This window comes from Pezoporus flaviventris, unplaced genomic scaffold, assembly GCF_033815535.1.
Source record: "Pezoporus flaviventris isolate CSIRO_AGI_PZ_B2104156 unplaced genomic scaffold, CSIRO_AGI_Pfla_v1 ptg000083l, whole genome shotgun sequence".
NCBI lineage: Eukaryota > Metazoa > Chordata > Aves > Psittaciformes > Psittacidae > Pezoporus > Pezoporus flaviventris.
The window spans coordinates 11,651,418-11,670,937 of record NW_026892631.1 but is presented as its reverse complement, the minus strand read 5'-3'; the positions used below and the strand labels follow the sequence as shown (position 1 = coordinate 11,670,937).

Genomic DNA, 19,520 nt, shown 5'->3' with positions numbered 1-19,520 from the left:
GGTGGCAAGATATTGAAACTGGTTTCCCAGAGATACTGGCAGAAATGCCCTACCTCTGGGATTGTTCAAGAGGTCATCACTGCAACCTACTTGTATTGCTGAAAAGCTCAAAGAAAAGTTTACACCAAGCAGACGGAATCAGGTGGGTTTGGCTAAACTGCTGAAAGTCATGCTCCATTTTCTGATGTTGGCAGCACTAATGCATCCTTCAGCCTTTACCCAACTTTACCCACCAGGAGCATGGCTGTTGCAGTTCTACCACCTCAAATGCAGTGACTTAATCACCTGGATTAAAACAAACTGCAAAGCAGTCTTACCACAGTGATGCAGAAAGCACAGGGGAGGTTAAGTTTCTGAAACCTCAGCAGTTACTTATTCCTGTAAGACACACTACTTTCGCAAATGCCACCTTAGGAACCCAAGATTTATTGTATAAAGCACTCCAGGCTTTTAAAGGACCTTAAGCCTTACCAAAAGTCAACAGGATCCTCCACGATATTTTAGTACCTAAATACAAAACCCCTAAAGTCACGTTTGAAAACAGAGAAGGGCAAGTTCTGTGCTAGCAAGCAGATGTAGCACAGTAAGTGTGAATGCATGGAGTGAAACGCTTAATGCTGAGGATCCTTACATCAGCCCTACAAACATGGAGACAGGGGTCTACTTCTAGTCTTGTCCCACAGACTGAACACCCATTTGCAGCTGCAGCATAATCAGGTCTATTTATCTAGTGCATTAGTTTTAAGGGAAAGAAGTCAGTTTGTGTTGTGCAAAACTGTTCCATTATGAGACTCACAACATAAGTGGGGATGATGGAAAGACTGGCTTCAAAAATACATTCCTGATCCAAACTAAAAACACCAATGGTTATGCATCCTTTGGCAGATATCATTGGGTTTCAAATAAACATTCATCTGTGCCAAGACACCTAACATGGCAAGGTGTACAGTTTTAGCACCCAGAATTATCATTAAAGATTGAATGTGTTGAGTTATCTCCAGAAGCAAAAATGATGGATACGTTCACTAATAAGCAATGTCTACTGTTGTTTTTTAACCACTGCTGTCAGCATACTATTTATAAAATCCACAATGACCAACAGAAAGTTTCCAATTCAGCCCCTGATCTGTGGCCTTATGCTCAAGATAAGTATTACACCAAAATTCTAAATGAAGATACAGCACATTCTCTCATCTCTGAAAGGATGAGGGTCTGTTAAATCTACAGGGATTTCACAAGATGTGAGGTGGTGCTGTTAAATCAGAAGTGCACTTGTATTTCACAATGCATTCTCAAGCTGTTGTTTCCTCTTTTGCCTTCGTTAAATCCATCTCACCTTCCCCTGTCTTCAATGGATTCTTCACCAGACCTAAGGGAGGCAAAGATGACAATACAGCTGATGTCAAAACTGGAATTACAAGAGGAAGAGAAAGGTCTGCTACTGACATTGACCCATTGGGAACAAGTCTGTAGAAAAGTTGGATAGCAACAGACAGATGTTGTGAATGAACAGGAGATTTGCACTTCAAAGAGTGAGGCAAAAGTGGCAGTGATTTCCTCTGAGGACACACCTTTCTGATAGTTCAATAAGACTTATTCCAAGAAACATGTAATTAGACATTAAGAACAAGGAAGCCATGTACACTGCTACCTAGCATAAGTCGCAGGAAGTCTTATTTTATCCAGGAGTAAATGTAGTCATTGTAAAGTGACTTTTTATCAAAGGCTCCCATAAGTTCTTTGAAGCATCATTCAGTAGGGTTCTCCCTCTTCTGACTCTACTTTATAGAATGTGCTTTTTGCAGGTCACAAAGAAAAGGCTTTAATACAGCTCCTCAGTGCCTTTGTCACACAGGAAGAGAAATATTTACTGAAAGGATGTACTAAATTAGAAAGCTTAACCTTGGATGGAAGTCATCTTGATATATTGCTGTAAGCTTTACAAGGCAATTGGTCAAATGTCCCTAAAACGCTTAGCTGCCATTGAGAATGCTGACTCCCCAAAAGTCAACTCAAGTGGAAAGTTACGGAAATCACATATATATGCACAGATGTGTGACTGTGTGCCTGCATATGTCACTATGAACTGGTTTAAACACAATGATAAACAAGATTGACAGAATGAGGCAGGATTACACAGGGGAGTTGCTGTCTTCCTTTCAGCATGTTCTGCTCTTTCTTCGTCACTGTGATAAGGATGCTAATGAAAAACAGCTTGTTAGTGCAAATTTGACATTTTCTAGTAAAATGCTATCCCACATTCATTATCATTGTAAGTATGCTTTTGAAGGACTTAATCCATTTTATTAAAATATAACCTGAAACATGGAAATACACTCCTCAAATTTCCCTCAGAAAGCCCTAATGACTTAAATGCCAGAGATATGAGGAGAAGGCAGATATTCCACTGTTTCACAACATGAATCAGATGCTAACCTGGAAAAAAGATCAAAGAGAGCTGCTGTGAAGCCTGCTTCTTTTACACTAAAAAGGACGCTTATTACAACATCTGAACTAATTGAAAACTCAAAAGATTTCTCTTCCAGAAGCAGTTTCCAACTCACATTTTGGTGCACCAAAGTATTTTTAGAGCCAGAGTACAGTACACGCCCCTACAACTCCATTCTTTAGAAACCACTTTCTTTCCATACAGAGGATAAACAAATAGATCATAATGGACTAACACATAAAACCTCTATCTCTGAAAATAGTCTCTGGGATCTTGTATAGCTTTAGGGATGGTTTAAACAAAACCTAGGCAAAATGCCCTAAAAAGCCAGGCTGTTAAGCGGAACTCAACGCTGAATGAACTTTATATATCTCTCTATATATAGAGAGAGATATATGCGTGTGTGTGTGTATATATATATATATATATAAGAAAGTCCAGGCTAAAAAGGACGCATGTTTTTTGACATGAACTTTCTAGGGGATGCTATTCTGAGACAGAGAAATGAAGAAATGAGGAGAGCTACCGTGCCTTTAGCCTCTGTTCTGGAAAGCAGTTCTCAGAACAGCTGATCTGATACAGCTGGCTGAAAAAACACACTGACATGTACTAGAGAAGAGCACAAGCCCCTTCCACATATATGCCTTGCAGAATTCTGGTGTAACTTGCAAGGCCAGCGTGCATACCATACAGTCAGCTTTATCTCAGGTTCATTTGTTGGAAGAAGTTGGTTTATTTCTATGGGACCCATCTGGCAGAGATCCCATTGCTTGCACGTGGGCAGGACTGCCCAAATGAGTATGAAACACACTAGCTTTGCCATTATTCAAAGAAACTGTGTTAGAAGGCCTTCTACCTATGTTAGAAGTTGTGAAAGAAACAAAAACTATTCTCACCTGTGAGTCTGATGAATGTCAGAGCTAGAACCTAGAACTCTCCCAAAGACAAGGACTTCAAGCCCTTCTGGCTACCCAGCACCAAATCTGCAGGAGGCCATTGTCCAGTCATTCGAAACCCAAGCAAGCAGCATTAAAATGAAATACTTCTCACATTCAGTGTCTGTATCTAGTCAACATCCACACGTACCAGTGAGGTAGGTATTTTTATCTTGTTTACTTCTTAAGCAGAGAAAGAAACGACATGACAGAGAGGTTCAATCTCTGTGGGGAATCAGTATCATGCCAGGAGCTAAAGTCAGGCATTTCTGGCTCCAGTTCTTGGATTGTATTTCTCTATGTGAGTTACGAGTGGGTGACAAAGATATGAAAATAGATGGCAAGTTTGACTTTTTTGTTGTGTAAATAAGTGAAATAAATGTATTAGAAACACTCATGTAAAACACACCAAGCATTGTCGACTACAGTCAGATTAACACCTCCTAAGTAATGATTCGCCTTTCTTCCTTTACCTAAAAGCTTCACTTTCATTACCACAGAAGACAGTTCCCTGAGCAACTGAACAGTCCCCATTTGTCTTGTGATATGATTATTTTCCATGTCCAACCAGCACTAAAGGCAGATTTTCTAATAGATTTATTTCCATCTATGCTTGCACTGAAGACTTTGAACAGATGCTGTCCATACAATATACTTGACCAACAGGATAACTCACCATCAGTAGCTTGAAGACTGTATGTCAGGCCCAGAGCCAGGTAACCCTTTGCTAGGGACTCTCCAGCATCCTCACCCAAGTCTATCACCATTTTAGCAAAGTATTCTCCTTCTTCCAGCTGCAAAAGAGTTAGGTTGAGACTTGTAGGCATTTCCTCTGTACTTGCTTCAATAAAATTATCCTGTTAAACTTACCTGTAAGTGATGGGAGAATCATTCATACAAGGGTTTTCAGTGATCACAGTAAACACCCATAGAAAGGAGGATGTAGAAGGTCAGATTAGCAGACCTTGGTGAACAAGCACAGTTTTGAGAAAAGTTTTGGTTTTGTTTTAAACCCTAAAATGTTGCCACATGTTTAAGGTTAATGATGGACACTATCTTATTTTTAATTGCCCTTCAGGGGCAATGCCCACTCATGCAACCTTAAATACAAATGTCAGACCAACCAACTACTTATATACTATCCTAGCAGTACATTCAAAGGTCTAACAAGTTTCCTCTTTCAAAGAAAGACCACCTAGTTTTGCTCTACAATGTCTTTAAAGCTAAGCAAATTCTACTTCATTTTAAAAAATTACAAGGGTAAAACAAGAAAGTAAAACTCCACTGCAAGGATGTTCAGCTGCTGCTCCCAGTTCTGCTGCCACAAGGAGGAGGCAGCAAATTCAGGACACACGTTTTGAGCTGAAATACCACACTACTTCGGTAGGTCATGCTGCAGCAGCCCCATCCTTCACCTTTTGCAAAGAGAAAATTTCCTTGAAAATGCATTTTATATTACAGATTGTGATGGGAAGAGAAGGCAGTCACAACCTCTCAGTATCAGCCTCTGAAATGGTGAAATAAGCTGGTCTCTGCTGACTGCTCCCCCAACCTTCCTTTCCAGCTGATCACACTGATCTGAGTCTAATGAAAATATGAAGCTTTAGTGCCTCTAAAATCCAAGTTAATGATAATTTTAAACAAAATAATTATTTGAGTATTTTATTACAGAATAGAGTGTTCCTCATTTCTAACCTTAAAACTCTCATTAACATCATCCATTATAAGTAGAAAAGACTAAGACCTTTATAGTTTATGTATGTGGAAAGATGTAGGCTGGAGAGGTACAGGCAAAAACTCTACGTAATGCTTGAAAGACACTGAGCCTACAGGGATATCTCTTTTCAAGTAGTGATAGTCTGCAGATCCTGTCAACCCTAACCAGAATCATCCCTAATCAAGAACCAGGCATCATTACACTATCCCAAAATACTCCTTTCAGAAACTTTCATTACGTGACAGATGACTTTCTGGGATAGGGTTGTTTCATTTTGAAGAAATACATTTTTGTTTGAAGTCCATCTGGTTTAGACACAAGAACTGCAGATGCAACTGAAATGCTCTCCTAATGCATAACTTTGTCAGACTTCAGCACCTCATAGTTCATTAACAGCTATATGGAGTCAGCAGTAATGAGCTGAAATCAAAAGGTACCAGCAGATAAGTGATCTGCAGTGATCTGTTAATATGCTACCTCTGAACAGAATCTACTTGAACTGATAAACTACCCTGTCAATGGGCCTCCTGGTCATATCACTTGAAGACATTCAGGCGACAACATTTACTAACAGCTCCACAAACAAAGGAGCTGGTATTTATTAGATTATATCAAACATAATGTAAGCATGAAGAAAGACTGAAGAGTGCAAGCTAAGCAGCAATCTCCATGGCTTGGGTCTTCTCCTTACTTGTACAGCTCACTGAGGTCAGTACCATTCAAACCAGATGCAGACCAATAGTTCCCAAATGTCTGAAACCAGTGACAAGTACGTGTTCTATCATCAACCTTTTCCCTGGAAGCACTATGAAAGCATTACAGTCTTGCTGATTGCCTAATCAACTGTCAATCTGGAGATTACTAATCGAAACAGGCATACCTCTGGGGGCATACTTAGGGCTACAAATAAATTGCAAGGACTGTCATTGACAGCATAATCCAACGTCTACCGAACACACTAGAAACAGTCCTACTGACTTCTGCGATGCTCAGATGAGACCCTTTGAACTCTGACCCCATCAGGAAGACTGAGTTGCTCTAAGAGACTTCTTAATTCTGTCAGTAGCCTTACTTCCAGCCAGACTTCCCTGCCACATACCGGAGCGTGTTCTGGAACAGAGCCTAGGACAATGGAAGTAAAATATGTCCCATGACTTGCCACACAAAAAAAAACCCAAACAACAACAAAAGAAGAACCCCTTCCCATGAAACAATAACTGAATTCTTCAGCTCTCAGGAACTTTTATGTAAGACATGAAATCTCTGCAGCCAGAAAATTAAGCATGAACCTCTTTTGCCACCATAAACAGCCATTTCCCCACTCTCTTTCTTCATTGTTTCTCCTCTTCTCATGCTTTCGTCTAAGAAGTCTCCATTAGATGAAGAAAAGAACTATACAAGGAACTCTAATGACTACTGACAAGGGTAAGGGTGGGTAGAGTGTCTGAAAAAAGAGATTAAATGAAAGGTTTGGAGTTGAAATAGAGACACCTAAAATTGGCGAGATTTTGCTCCATTGTTTCTCTGAACGGTCACCTGATGGTGTTCCCAGTCTCTGACTGATGGCCTATGCTGCATAAATCAGCAGCCCACTATTCAACTTTCTCACGTGCCAGTTACCCAGGGCCACCTGTGAGTGGCAGATTAATCTATTGCACAAATAAAACTTTTCAGAATGGCCGAAACAGCACTTCTAGCACAAACATTCTTGTAAACATTTACTCAAACTAAACGCCAATGGCACTCTGACCAGCCACAAAGATTCTCACGAACGCAAACTTGGGTCAGCGGAAGGCTGCTTTGAAAACGAGTGGCCTTGCAAACTGAAGCACAGCTGGTTCTGTTTATGAGAGCATTTACTTTTCCTTTTTACAGCACTCACGCACTTCCCCTGCCAGCCCTGCTGCGGCTGCCATCTGCCCCCTCTTCTCCCATTCTCCTACTCTTCAATCAGTCTGGGCAAGTGTGAAGAACCAAACCTTTCCCTCACATCGCCCACTGTGAGGTTTCAACTCTCCAGTGCATCAGTCTTGCTGACTGCCTAAGGCAACCATGAATCTGAAGCTACCAACTGAAACAGGAATACTCCCTTAAGGCATACTTGGGGCTACCAACTAAACTGCTAGGACTACCAGATTGATGAAAATCCCTTCTCTGTACACCTTAGGGATGGACTAATAGTGAACCTGAGCTGGGATCTGCCAGTAAAGCTATGTCCGTGGGGATCTGTAAGCATGTGAGATGTCTCCACTCCATGCTGTAGTGATGGGAAGCAGGGGAAGGCCTCCAAATGAGGCATTGAGCCCTCTGGAGTCCCACCAGATACAGCCATTCCCACCTCCTTCATGCTGCTGCATGACCTGAAGCAGCAGGAGCTGCTTCCCCTTCCTCCTCTGCCCATGTGGTGCCGGCGAGACTCCTACAAGTTGTGAGCTCAAGGCTCGCAGAAGTGAGCTAAGAGCAGAAAGCTTATCAGGAGAATCAAGACATTCCTACTGCTACTGCAGAGCCAGAGGCCAGCCTGAGTATGGAGGGAACCTAAACAGTTCCTTCACTTCAGAGAACTCCAACCTTAGACTCATAGAACAGTCTGGGTTGGAAGGGACCTTCAACGATCACCTTGTCCAACCCCTCTGCAATAAGCAGGGACATTTTCAACTAAATCAGGCTGCCCAGAAACCACATCCAGCCTGGCCCTGAATGTCTCCATGGATGGGGCTCCCACCACCTCTCTGGGCAACCTGTGCCAGTGTTTCACCACCCTCATCGTAAAGAATGACGTTCCTCACGTCCAGCCTGAATCTCCCCTCTTTGAGTTTAAAAACATCACCCTTGATCCTATCCCAACAAGGCCTGCTATGCAGTCTTTCTCCATCTTTCTTGATGGAGAATCATTTGGGAATGCACAGTGTACTGCTGTTACCTGGCTGCTAGCAGCTGCCACAGCATCTCCCAGCACTACAGAAAACGTATTTATTTCATCTTTCTTTTGGGCATCAAGTGTGCTGGTAGCAGCTTGAATTCAGTTTCCTTAGAATCACTACGTATTTATTCTCTCAGAAGCAGGAAAAAACAAGTCTCAAAGCCACACAGATACAGCTCTGATTTAGCCCTTAATGTCCTTATGTTCTTGTTCACGCTTTGCACTGAAGAGCTGTTGCAGAGAAGGGCAGCACCACAGGTTGCAAGAGAGGTTCCCTGCCTCCAAGACCAGCATGGAAGAAAGCTCAGAAAGCAGGCATGGGGGAAAACAACCTAAAAGGAATACAGAAGTATTTTGAACTCAAGCTGTATAAGCTGTCAGGAGGCACTTGGAAGCAGGAGCTAAACAACCTCTCCAGCCCACCAGAAACAGCACAGACCTGGAGAGAGACAGGCTGCCAAACTGTGAGCTAACACCAATAACACTGCAATACGGTGGAGCTGCTCCTCCCCATCACCTTTGATGCTAAAAGAACAGTTGTTAGCTCTGTAACCCTGTTGCAGCCACCCTTGTTATTGGACCACAGGTTTTGGTGTGTGCTTGAGCCAAGTCCAGGGCACACTGACAAGGGATAGTGAGCAGCAGATGCTGTCCCATGGCCTGTCACCACCCAGCTTGTGTTTAGAGAAGTTCAAGCCCTACCCCGCTGCATCAACACCTTCTGAGGCTGTAAGTGGGAGCTGCAATTCTCACCAGCGTGGATTTAGAGCAACTGAGGACAAGCAAATCCATGATGTGCTGCAGCGTGGAAATGGCACCTTACTGTGGCAAAACGGAGGAGGCAGGAAACACATCAAGTGACACAGGACTTAAGAGAGCAGACAAAGTTAGTGGAGCAGGGGAGTCTGGACACCAGGGAGACTGGGTGATACCCAAGAGCGTAGAGACCCAAATCCTACAGAAGGGGCATCTATGCAGAATTATGCATAGTATTAACTAGTTGAATTGACCTCTTCTTATAATTTTAATTACATTGGGTATGGAGACAAGTTCAAAGAACAGAAAAAAAATTGGGAAAAAGAGAATAAGAAGAGGAAAAGTGCATAGGAAGAAAGTGGTCATTAAGGCAGAGAGTAATAGAAAGGCTTTGTCCCACAGCTGTTTATAGCATATAAAGCAATTTGTAGGATTGCTAGGGTTAGAAAGGACCTTAAGATCATCCCAGATCCTGTGCTTTCTATTGCTGATCTAGTCAGCATTTTCCCTGTCACCAGTGCTAAGCCCACCAACTTAGTCTGCATGTATGCTCAGCCCCTAGCATTTAGATGTAATTTTGGGCCTTTCCTCCACTGTAGCAGGATTGATTTGTCCACAAATTCTTGGTCATTTTAGATGCCTGAAACCCTCAGAACTGCCCCAGTAAGAGCAGCTGTGATGTAAGCAAGAATGTCTTTTAAAAGACAGAAGAAATCTCTATTAGCCCCTTACCATTCACTGCTTTCTTGGTAGCTTCTTGCCCTAGTCATATTGGTCCTCTACAGCGTCCACTCAGCAGGCAGAATAACTCCAATAATGGGACTAGATTTCATCTTTCAATGTTATTCATACTGCAATAAGACCTAAGCTTTTCTATGAGACTCCAGGGCTCCTAGGTGACTGGGTAGCACATGCACTGCATTTATTATCTACAGTGACAGGGTCAACAACGGACAGAAGGAGAGAGAAGCACTCTCGGATTAAGTGGTCTGTGAACGCAATGAATGATAAGCTGTCACCTCAGAAGCATGCAGCTCTGAACGTACATCCTCCCAGCCTCCCCACACCACACACACCATGACGTAGTCACCTCATGGTATGCCTTACTCACTTTTTATGACCCCAGGCATGGTCTGGCCTGGCCTGACCCCACTCTCTCCTCCTTTTCCCTGACTGATGGCATGATCTCTGCCTTCCCTGCAAAGGGCTGAAGCAGAGCACTTCACTGCGCACACTGGGATCGGCAAGCTAACAGAAATGAGGGAAATGTCCCATCTTGTGCTGCAGTTTTTGCCATGGAGTAGAGTCCATGCTAGCTGGTAATACTGGCATCCTTTGGTATACACAAGCTTATCACAACACCATTATTTCTGTTCTGTCAACCTGGGGGCAATGAAAATAGTGAGAACATGCCTCGTGTTCTCCTACTCTATCAGACTAAAGTCCTTTTGTCTCTATATACAAAGTTTTCAACATGCCTCCACTGAAATCAATGGAGTAAAAGGCTCAAGAAAACATCACAGCAACTCTAAATGCCTTCAAATAATACTTCATAAAATGGAGAAATTCAGTATATAACACTCGCCTGTAGGCAGAAGTTCTGGTTCTAGTATTTTCACATCTGCCATTAACAGGGTCCTGGAGAAGTATTGAAATTAACAGCACTGTACTACTGAAATATTAAAAACAACTACTCATGCAGCAACTCCAAGTCACTGCCAAAACAGGCAAGTGAGCATTCACAGCTGAGGCTTTGCCAGGGGAGGCTGAGTGAATGAGGAAATCACAGCAAGCCTTTTAGTTAAGTGGAACTCTGGATTTATAGTGGACCAAGGCAGGAAAACCTCATTACGGACATATTCCACTGTAAGATACATCAACTTTGCTATGAAAAATTAAAACAATGCTCTGAACTTTAGTAGTCAAAAACTTCACAGCGCATTCCAGAAAGCTAAAAGACAGATAGCTAAACATAAATGGGCTTTAGGTTCACTTGCTAGAATCATTCACATGTGAGTTCAGCAAACCTACGTGCTGATACCCCAGCAAAATAGAAGGCTAGGCAGCATGATGCCTCAAACGTAATTCTGAGCCCAATAAAAAGGCATTAAGATATCTGTATTATGGGCTAGGTACAGTATAAAAGTTCCAGCTTTGCTGAAAACCTTTCGTATCTCACAAACTTCATTCAGCACGGGTCCAACCTCACCCTGACCAGACGAGTGTGGTCGATATAGGTACACTACTGTTGGAGCTTTTGACTATTGGGTTTTGGTTGGTTGGTTGTTGTGTTTGGCTTGCTTTGGTTGGCTGGGTTTGTTTGTTTGATGGATTAGTTTTTAATGTGTGAAAGAATGTACTTCTGAAAAAGGTAACCAAAACATTGCTTATGTCATTCTCTTGTTTACTGCAGGCCCCAGGCAGAGAGCTAGTGGTTGATAGGGCAAAATCATCTGCTGATGTAAGCCAGCATAGTGCCAGTAATATGCCAGTGGAGTAGTGCCAGTTTATATCAGCTAATAATCTGGTCATAATGCCACAACAGAAGCTGAGGGTGTTAGCTCTTTCCCACATCAGGCTGTTAGATATTGATTTGCACGGCACAGCATGAATGCATGCATGTTTTCATACCTCAATTTCTTCTGAATATTTCATAGATGGGATCAGCATCCTCAATGCTGTAAATCACTACATTTCAATTCATGTTTTGTTTTCCCTGGTCCTAAAAGTATGCCAAGACATCATGTACAAAGCCAGCAAAACAGGAAAAATGACCACTAGATTAATCTGTGCTCCTCATGACATTCTGCAATTACCCAGTTGCAGAAATGTTTTGGCTTTGTTTTGTTTTTTATTGCTAGTAACTGAAATAAGACTGAAGTACTGCTTGTCCTTGGGCCATAAACAAACTGAGTATAATACTGCACCAAAAGCACACAGTAGACAGATGCAGGATGTATAAATTTGCTGTTTCATTTGGATAAACGATGATTTATTTTCACCCTGTGCCTGCCTAGCCAGCAGTCAAGTACATTGATATATTTCCCATTTGAGAAATTAATCATATTTGATATGTTCTGAAAAGTAAGATGTATCTGAGTATTTGTAACTGTTAATATTTGCCCATTAGACCGTTCCTGCGCCATGTCTATCCTCCTTTCTATTTATACTGGCATTGATCAGCTTGTTCACTTCCAGTTTAAATGATTCAATTCCGATCTGATTGCCATGTAATTTAAATGCAGATAATTACTGTAAGGATGACATTTAGAAAAACAGCTCTGCTAAGCAGGAAGGTCTTTATTAGGCACCAGAATTTGCCAGTAATGTCAGAAGCTTCCCTTTGACTGCGAGATGTGGGAACCTATCATTTCAGTTCTTCTAAAAGATGCTCTGATTTCCCTCTGGCTCCCCTTAACTAAAACTCTTCTATACCACCATCAAGTTCAGTACCAGGGTAGAGCCACAGAGTGAAATGAACAGGGGAGAGGAATATTTTTAACTGGGTTTTAGTTCATAAGCTTGTGCTCTAGATAACTCCAGTGAGATTACCCTCTTGTGAAATCATGTTTGCATCTCATACTACACCCCAGTTCTGAGTCAGAGTCTGAGGGAATAACACTGAAAAGTGCTTCACACAGTGAAAAAGCAGTAGATAGAGGGGAAAGAAACCACCAACCTCTAAGTATGCAATACCCAAAATCAGCTCATTTTTCCTTTACTTGTTCTATATTTTAGGGTGAGATCGTTGCTTTATCATCTCTGCCATATATAAGAGGTCCAGAGATACTGGATTGCCCAAGAACAGAGTCAGAACTGAATTCAGTCTCACTGTCTTTTCTAAGTGTGTTTATAACAAGGTGGGTTTTCTATATGCTAGCTATGCTAGGGATCTGAAAAGATTTTGGGGAGGAACACTAATAAGAAGGACAAATCCTGACTGCCCATTTCCTGGCATAGCATCATCTTCAATTTGGGTTCATAATTTAACATCCATCATAGTCAGCAGACTTTAATGGCACCATATGAAACCTCATCACTGAGAGCTGCATAAACACCAGGGTAACACATGAAAGCAAAGGGATCCTACGCCAGGGATCTTGATTTTAGCCTGGAATCTCACAAGATGCAGTCACTGTATTTCAATTTTGTCCAAACAGTAGTTATGGCAGAGATCACACGTTCAGCAGGCAGCAAGAGACCACAGCCTTCCTGAAGGCACTGTGTTTAGAAGTGGACAAAGTCAGTCAAAGCATGTCTGAATAGACCATTCTACTATGTGCCTTGTTGCCCTCTCCCAGGATCCTGAACTTTACCACCTCACAGTCAGTGCAGTCAAGGCTGCCCCACACTTCACATTCCCAACCACTTCTTCCTTGTTTGCAAGCAGCAGGTCCAACAGAGCATCCTCCCTCATTGGCTTCAAAGCTCCAATGCCTCCCCCTTGTTGGATGCATGTTCACAGAGCACAAAGACAGAAGTGTAAAAGATTCATTTGCAATATGGAGATCCCAAGTTTGTCTCCTATACTAAAATTCAGACTCCTTGGCAAAAACTAGCTTGATCTCAGAGGAAGATTTTCTTCACGTTTAACGTGACTGTTCTGCTGGGTTGGGTTTTTTGGGTTGTTTTTTTTTGCCTCGTGGCAGAATTGCCAGGGGAAGCTGCCAGGGGCATGCAGTGCCCTGCTATTGCTCCAAGTGAATGCAGGAATTTAGCCCATGAAGTTCATCCAGATTCAGAGCATACAGAGTAAAAATTATCAATCTACTTGCTGATGTTTTAGACTGATGAAAAGTTAATCTTGCTTTGAAAACTTCATCAGAGATATCAGTAAGAATGTTCAAACAGCTGTAACGCCTATGTTTCGTATTGTTTTAATATCTTTGAGAATTAGGAAGAAAACCCAACTTATTTACTTTACTAAAAAAACAACTTCCACTGTGAATGTTATTTTATAATCACTGAAAAGCTTTCAGCCCTCCGAATTTGGACACTGAGCTAAGGGTACAAGAGAGTTAAAATTGCTCTATACAGAGAACAGAGGTAGGTTAGGTAGTTTAGCAAGAATTCCCTCAAGGCCCCCAGACCTGATTTTTCCTAGAAAAAGGTACTTCCCAGTTTTTGCTGACTCACATATAAGTTTAACCATTAGAGCCTGAACAGCATAATTCATTCAAAAATATCTATAACCAGATCTCTTTGCCAACAATAGCATAAGCCAATACATCTCAGTTAAGTTTAACTGAATACCAACTGTCACCCGCTAGGGATATAGATGATGGAGAGGCAGGGGGTAGGGTGACAACAGCAGCAAATCCAGCCCTTACAATTCTTCACCAAAATCTGGGCAGATTCTTCTGGTTTCTTCCTTCATGCTTTCCTCACGTCTTTGCTTTACTTACATTAGCAATTATAACCCTCCAGTGACTGCAGGGACACCTCGTGGTGAGGACAGGTGAAAACAGCAGGCTGCCATTCAATTAATTAAATCAAGCAGCAAAAGACTGACAGATGTTTCTGCTCCTTGGGATAATCAGAATTTCACAGGCACAGACTTCCACTCCCACTCTGCTTCTGGGGCGTACATTAACACATCCCGAACAGAAAGCACTGATACAGCACCTTCAGGAACAAAGGACTGAGTCGTCCAGCAGACCTGAACTGTTTAATGGTCCGCTTATTATTATTAACTTTAGTCTTCCAGGGGGCTACACGAGTGGCCAATTCAACTCGACACTCAGCTGAAGAAGCAGTTCCCAGAATGGCTGTTATGGCTTTCCCCCTTCTTCCTTTGTTTAATGTGCCAGCAAAACGTATTCCAGTGACTCACTGCAAAATGTCTTGCTGGGATTTTTTTAATCTTTTCTTTAAGGGCACGCATGTGTGTATGATTTCTTACAGGGATTCCCTTTCTCCCCACTGCAACCGCACTGTGGCACTGTCACTGCTGAACCTGCTCCATTAGGTAAGAACTGCATCAGCTTGCTTACCCAGTGCAGCGACCCAATGCAGACCTTGGCAGCCAGAAGAGGAACGGTGGGATCCGTAGGTCGCAGTTTAGCACACTCTTTAAGCACTGACACTGCATATGCCGACTGGAGGAGGAGGGGGAGAGAGGAGCAGGAAATAAAAAAGGCTAATTAGACAGTGTTGTTACAGAGTCCCCACAAGGTATTTCAGTGCTATGAAGGAAAAAAATCACGTCAGCAACAAGTTAGCAACTTTATTCCCACCTCCACACACGCAGACACATGTGCGCGCACATGCGCGGGCAAGCACATACTCTTCCTACACCCGGAGGAAACGTGCCAAAGAACCAGCCCTGGCTGTGCACTTTACAAAGAACAGTTTTCCTCAGCTGTTAATTCACTGGTTATTTTAACTCTGCCCCTCCAATTCACAAGCATTCTGCTGTAGTTTTCCTTGCACACAACCACCTTCCAGTAAGCCAGAAAAGATCATAAATAGCTTAACCTCCAGTATGCTAACATTTCACGCCAACTCTATTCAGAGAGAGGTTTGTGCAGCTAAAGTAATTGCTCTGGGTATTGTTTTGAGTCTTCTCCAGTTCCAGAACATACGAGAATACAGCTGGGATCCCACCATTCAAAGGGTGGAGCAAGCAATTGCACAGCAATACCCTGTTCAGCGGGTGGTCTGACTAGCATGTGTTAGAATGAAAGCCCATAAAACTATTGCTGTCTTTCTGGTGTTAAGTTACCATGAATGATGTTTATTAAGAACAGCAGTTAACATAGCCCTTGTGCTCTACAAACATTCTTGTTTTTTATAGCACATATTCACGGCTGAAGGTTTAAAGAAGAATGAGGAAAGCGCTGGTCTGAGATGCTAGTGAGAAGATCTGGTCAAGACAATGAGGAGGTGACAGCAGCTGCCCTGCACAGCCCACCCCACTTGGACCACAGCTGCTTTCCAGCTTCCACTCCACTCACTACTGACCCCTGACCCCCCCTAAGTTCTCTCATCCTTGAGCTCAAGGTGTAGTTTTCTTCTCCCAGAATGTCTCCTTGCATGCCCCATTCCCCACAAACTCTTCCCAAGACACACACCGGCCTCTCTGGTTGTGTTTCCTCTCATAGGCACATTAGATAGTCATGGCCTTTTATATTCCAGGAGAGCAGCAACAGAAGCTTGCAGAATCAAAGCCAACCACTATTTGTACCAGGTCCTGGGCATCTTCTCCTGACCCTGACCCCCAGGGGCTCCCCCCAGAACTCTGACCATCACAGCCAGCTCCAAGCCCTGCAGCCCCACATTGCAGCTTCACGCTCCCACTGTCCATCAGCACTTCCCCTCCTCACAAACCAAAGCAACCTGCGCCTGTTACTTCCTTTCTCCACAGAACTGAAGGTCCACTTCTTGCTATAGAATACAAAAGCCTGGTTAGGAATTTGCTTGGGAGGAAGCCTGGGAAAAGGGAAAACCAGATGTACAGCAGCCCTGCCCATGCTCAGACAAAGATGGGTTTCATAACCAAAGAGGCGAGCTCTGCAGCTGCAGAGAGCAAACCCTTCTGCTTGAGAAGTTTTGGGTACCTGCTGCATAGTCCAAAGAGCAACAGCATACCCTACATTCTCCAGGCTGCTCCCACCTACCTAAAGCATCCGGTATCGTCAATGAAAGTAAGGAAATAATTGGTATTTTACAACTCCAAATGCACCATTTGCCTAAAGCCAGAAGGAAGCCTGTCTCAAAGATGGGAATCAACAAACTTTGTCCTGGAGCTTAACCTGTTACCTTACCTCTCTTGGAAACAAAAAGACTTGGGTAATTCAACCCTGAGGTACAGGAAGAAACACATCACTGCACTGTGCTGTCCCGAGGTGACTAGCATCCCTCAGAATGAACCTCCCTGACACCTATTTGCTCAGAACAAGTACTGTCTCAAGTTTTAATGGCATCTTATTCCTCTCTCTCACAGAACACTACCTGCACTATAGGCACCTAATATTCCCAGTAGCACTGCTGAACACACTGGAAATGAAAGCACAACCCCATAGGGGTCCTAGCCTGGCACATCATCTTCTTGCCTCCTGCCTATATTCCAGCTCCACGGGTGTTTCCAGACAAGAGAAACCAAAGAGAGGAGCAGGACAACATGTACCCTGCCAGCTGGTGTATCTGCAGCTGAACAGCCCCAAACCCTTGTCATCTCACCATGCAAGTGACTGAAAAGGCCAGATGTGTAGCTGACCATACATTGCTCAGTGCTTTCAGAGCGAGATTCAACCTGACCCCAGCGGTGGTTTCTCAGCTCACCATCGGCAGCATGACTGGAGGGAAGGCAGGAGGCATCTGGGAGCTGTAAGAGCTGCCCCACAGGCCAGCACTAGCACAAACCAGAGCTGAGAGAGGGCTGTCCCAATTTGGGACACAGTTGAGGGACCTTCCAGGGTCTACACCATGAGAAAAGTGATACAACCCGACTCTTCACCAGTCCCTCTTGAGCTCTGCTCCATCCCTGTCTGCAGTCTGCCCACTGAGTAAGGCTGGTCACTGGGACACACCAACCCTGCAGTCTCCAATAGCCTCAGACCACAGGGCAATTCTCATGCCTGCCCTAAGCCTGTTCAGGGGCAACTGCAAAACAGCGACTACCAACTGCTGCAAAGCAAAGTCCCACCCTGTGCCTACAGCCAAACACCTCACATGTGGAGTCACTTCACCACATGCACTCTGGAGCTTCTAAACACGCATTCACAGAGCGAGACCACAGTTTCAATGCTGCTTCTAAACCACTTACAAAGTTATGTCACTCTAAAAGGAGTTATACAATTCCCAATTAAACAGCTGGAGCAGAAGTGGCTTTAGAAACAGGGTGACACGAAGCCTTTCTCCCCCCCAGCCTTTCAAAAACTCAAGAGATCTCTGTAATTTCACCTTGAAAACTTTACTCAGCAGAAATTATCTACAGACGATGGAAAGGTTATCCAAGGAATGACAGGAGAAAGACTATCCCACTCCCACAGCGACCTTACCCCAGGGACACTGGCGTGTCATAGAACATCCAGGTGTTCTAAAGATACTCACCGCAGACATTAATAGGCAGGGAACAACCATCATGCACTCAGTACTGAATGCAGATGTCACTGGTTTGTAACAATATTTAATAGGAAGCAGCGTTTGTGGAACATTGAAATAATCTGATAATTAAAATGTACATATTCTTGCACTTCGCGTGGGTGGACCAGGCAGCCGAGCGCATTGTTTGTGAGATTCACTGCAAAGCAGTAATAATAATTAGATTTATTGGTGAGGCATGTTTGAGAAGAGCAGAGCTTGAACTCCAAATGAGTGCATGCTTCCTACTCGCAATTCTGAGCTTCACAAGGGCTCACAGCAAAATCAAGCCAGGGTTTAAGTTCTCTCTGTTGAGCTTGCTAATTGCTAGGTTATAATGAGTGCACTGGAACCAGTTCCCAAGGACTTCAGAAAGCCAGCGATTTGCCTCTGGGTCTCATTTGGCCTCTCTCTGGCAGAACTACTTTTAAGTCCTCCCAAACACACACAGACCCATTAAACGGGCATGGTTTAAAGGAATGGCAAGCTTGCCAACAGCTGCCTCGTGGGGGGTTCCGCTTTGTCTACGGGAGGTCTGACGTAGGAGTTCTCAGCCTTGACCCTCATCGGGTTGAAGGAGATGCATGACCATCCTCCCTTTGTTATGACCAACAAAGCACAGAACTCAAATCTGGTTGTGGAGTGAAAACACTGCATTAATTGGTATGTTAAGCCATCAAAACCAAAATCACAGACCAACAACTCTGTGGGGTTTTCGCAGTGGATAAAGGGAAGGATAAGGCACTGCTGTTCCACATTGCAATCACGGAATGGCTTGGGTTGGAAAGAACCTTAAGATCCATCCAGTTCCAACCCCAATGCCACGTGCAGGGACACCTTCCATTAAACCAGGTTGCTCCAAGCCCTGCCCAGCCTGGCCTTGAACACTGCCAGAAGGAGCAAACACAACTCCCTTGGGCAACCTGTTCCAGTGCCTCACCACCCTCACAACGAAGAACTCATTCCTTATAGCCAACCTAAATTCAGTAGTATCTATAGGAAGCTGGTTTTCTTTGTCAATTTTTTCCTCACCTAATCTACTTACATACAGTATTTTTCTTCTACAGAGATCGCAAACAACTATTTATGAGAAGAAAATTAGGAAAGGCAGTTTCCAGGAAGCAGCAATTAATACTGGCAAATGGCTGCTTTCAGTACAGACTACTGAAGGAGCTCTATGTACCACATCCAATATGTGGAGGGCAATTCTCAGTATGCAGCAAGAAATCACGAAGAAACCATGGGGAAGGAGAAGAACAGAGAGGGCACCTCCCCCTAAGTAATTACAGCAGTGACACCTTTGAATCCTATAAGGGAGTAAAATGTAAAGAAAAACTTCTATCCAAATACAAAACAACTCCCACTGCCCATTTACTAATTATAGAACAAAGCATGCAAGCATATTCCTCAAACATGCTTGCACATGAACAGTACAGAAAGAAGAACAGGCTATAGTTAGTTCTCTTCCTTATTTTCCCAAAAGGCTCGAGGGATCTTGCCATCAATTATGGTAAATGCACAGATGCTGCCCAAATGCTGGTTTTCCAGCTCACTCCACCACAATTTTCTTCTCCCCCCTCTTTTCTCTCACCATACCAAAGCAGCAAAAGGACGTCAGAGATTAGTTTCATATTTAGAAGATAAAGAAACCACAAA

The 19,520-nt window shown here is 43.3% G+C and overlaps 1 protein-coding gene across 7 annotated transcripts in view; it reads right to left on the bottom strand.

The window, feature by feature from the left end:
- The window catches only part of TTC7A (tetratricopeptide repeat domain 7A), a 171,010-nt gene that overhangs the window by 100,816 nt on the left and 50,674 nt on the right, over positions 1-19,520 (bottom strand). For all 7 annotated transcript variants that reach the window (XR_009747200.1, XR_009747199.1, XM_061475309.1 and 4 more), the window contains 2 exons: positions 14,774-14,878; positions 4,061-4,178 (listed from right to left, as the gene is read on the bottom strand). Coding sequence is in view for 5 of the 7 variants with exons in the window: in XM_061475309.1 (XP_061331293.1) it covers positions 4,061-4,178; positions 14,774-14,878 (223 nt within the window). In the remaining 2 variants the exon portion in view is untranslated. The remainder of the gene's footprint in view (positions 1-4,060; positions 4,179-14,773; positions 14,879-19,520) is intronic.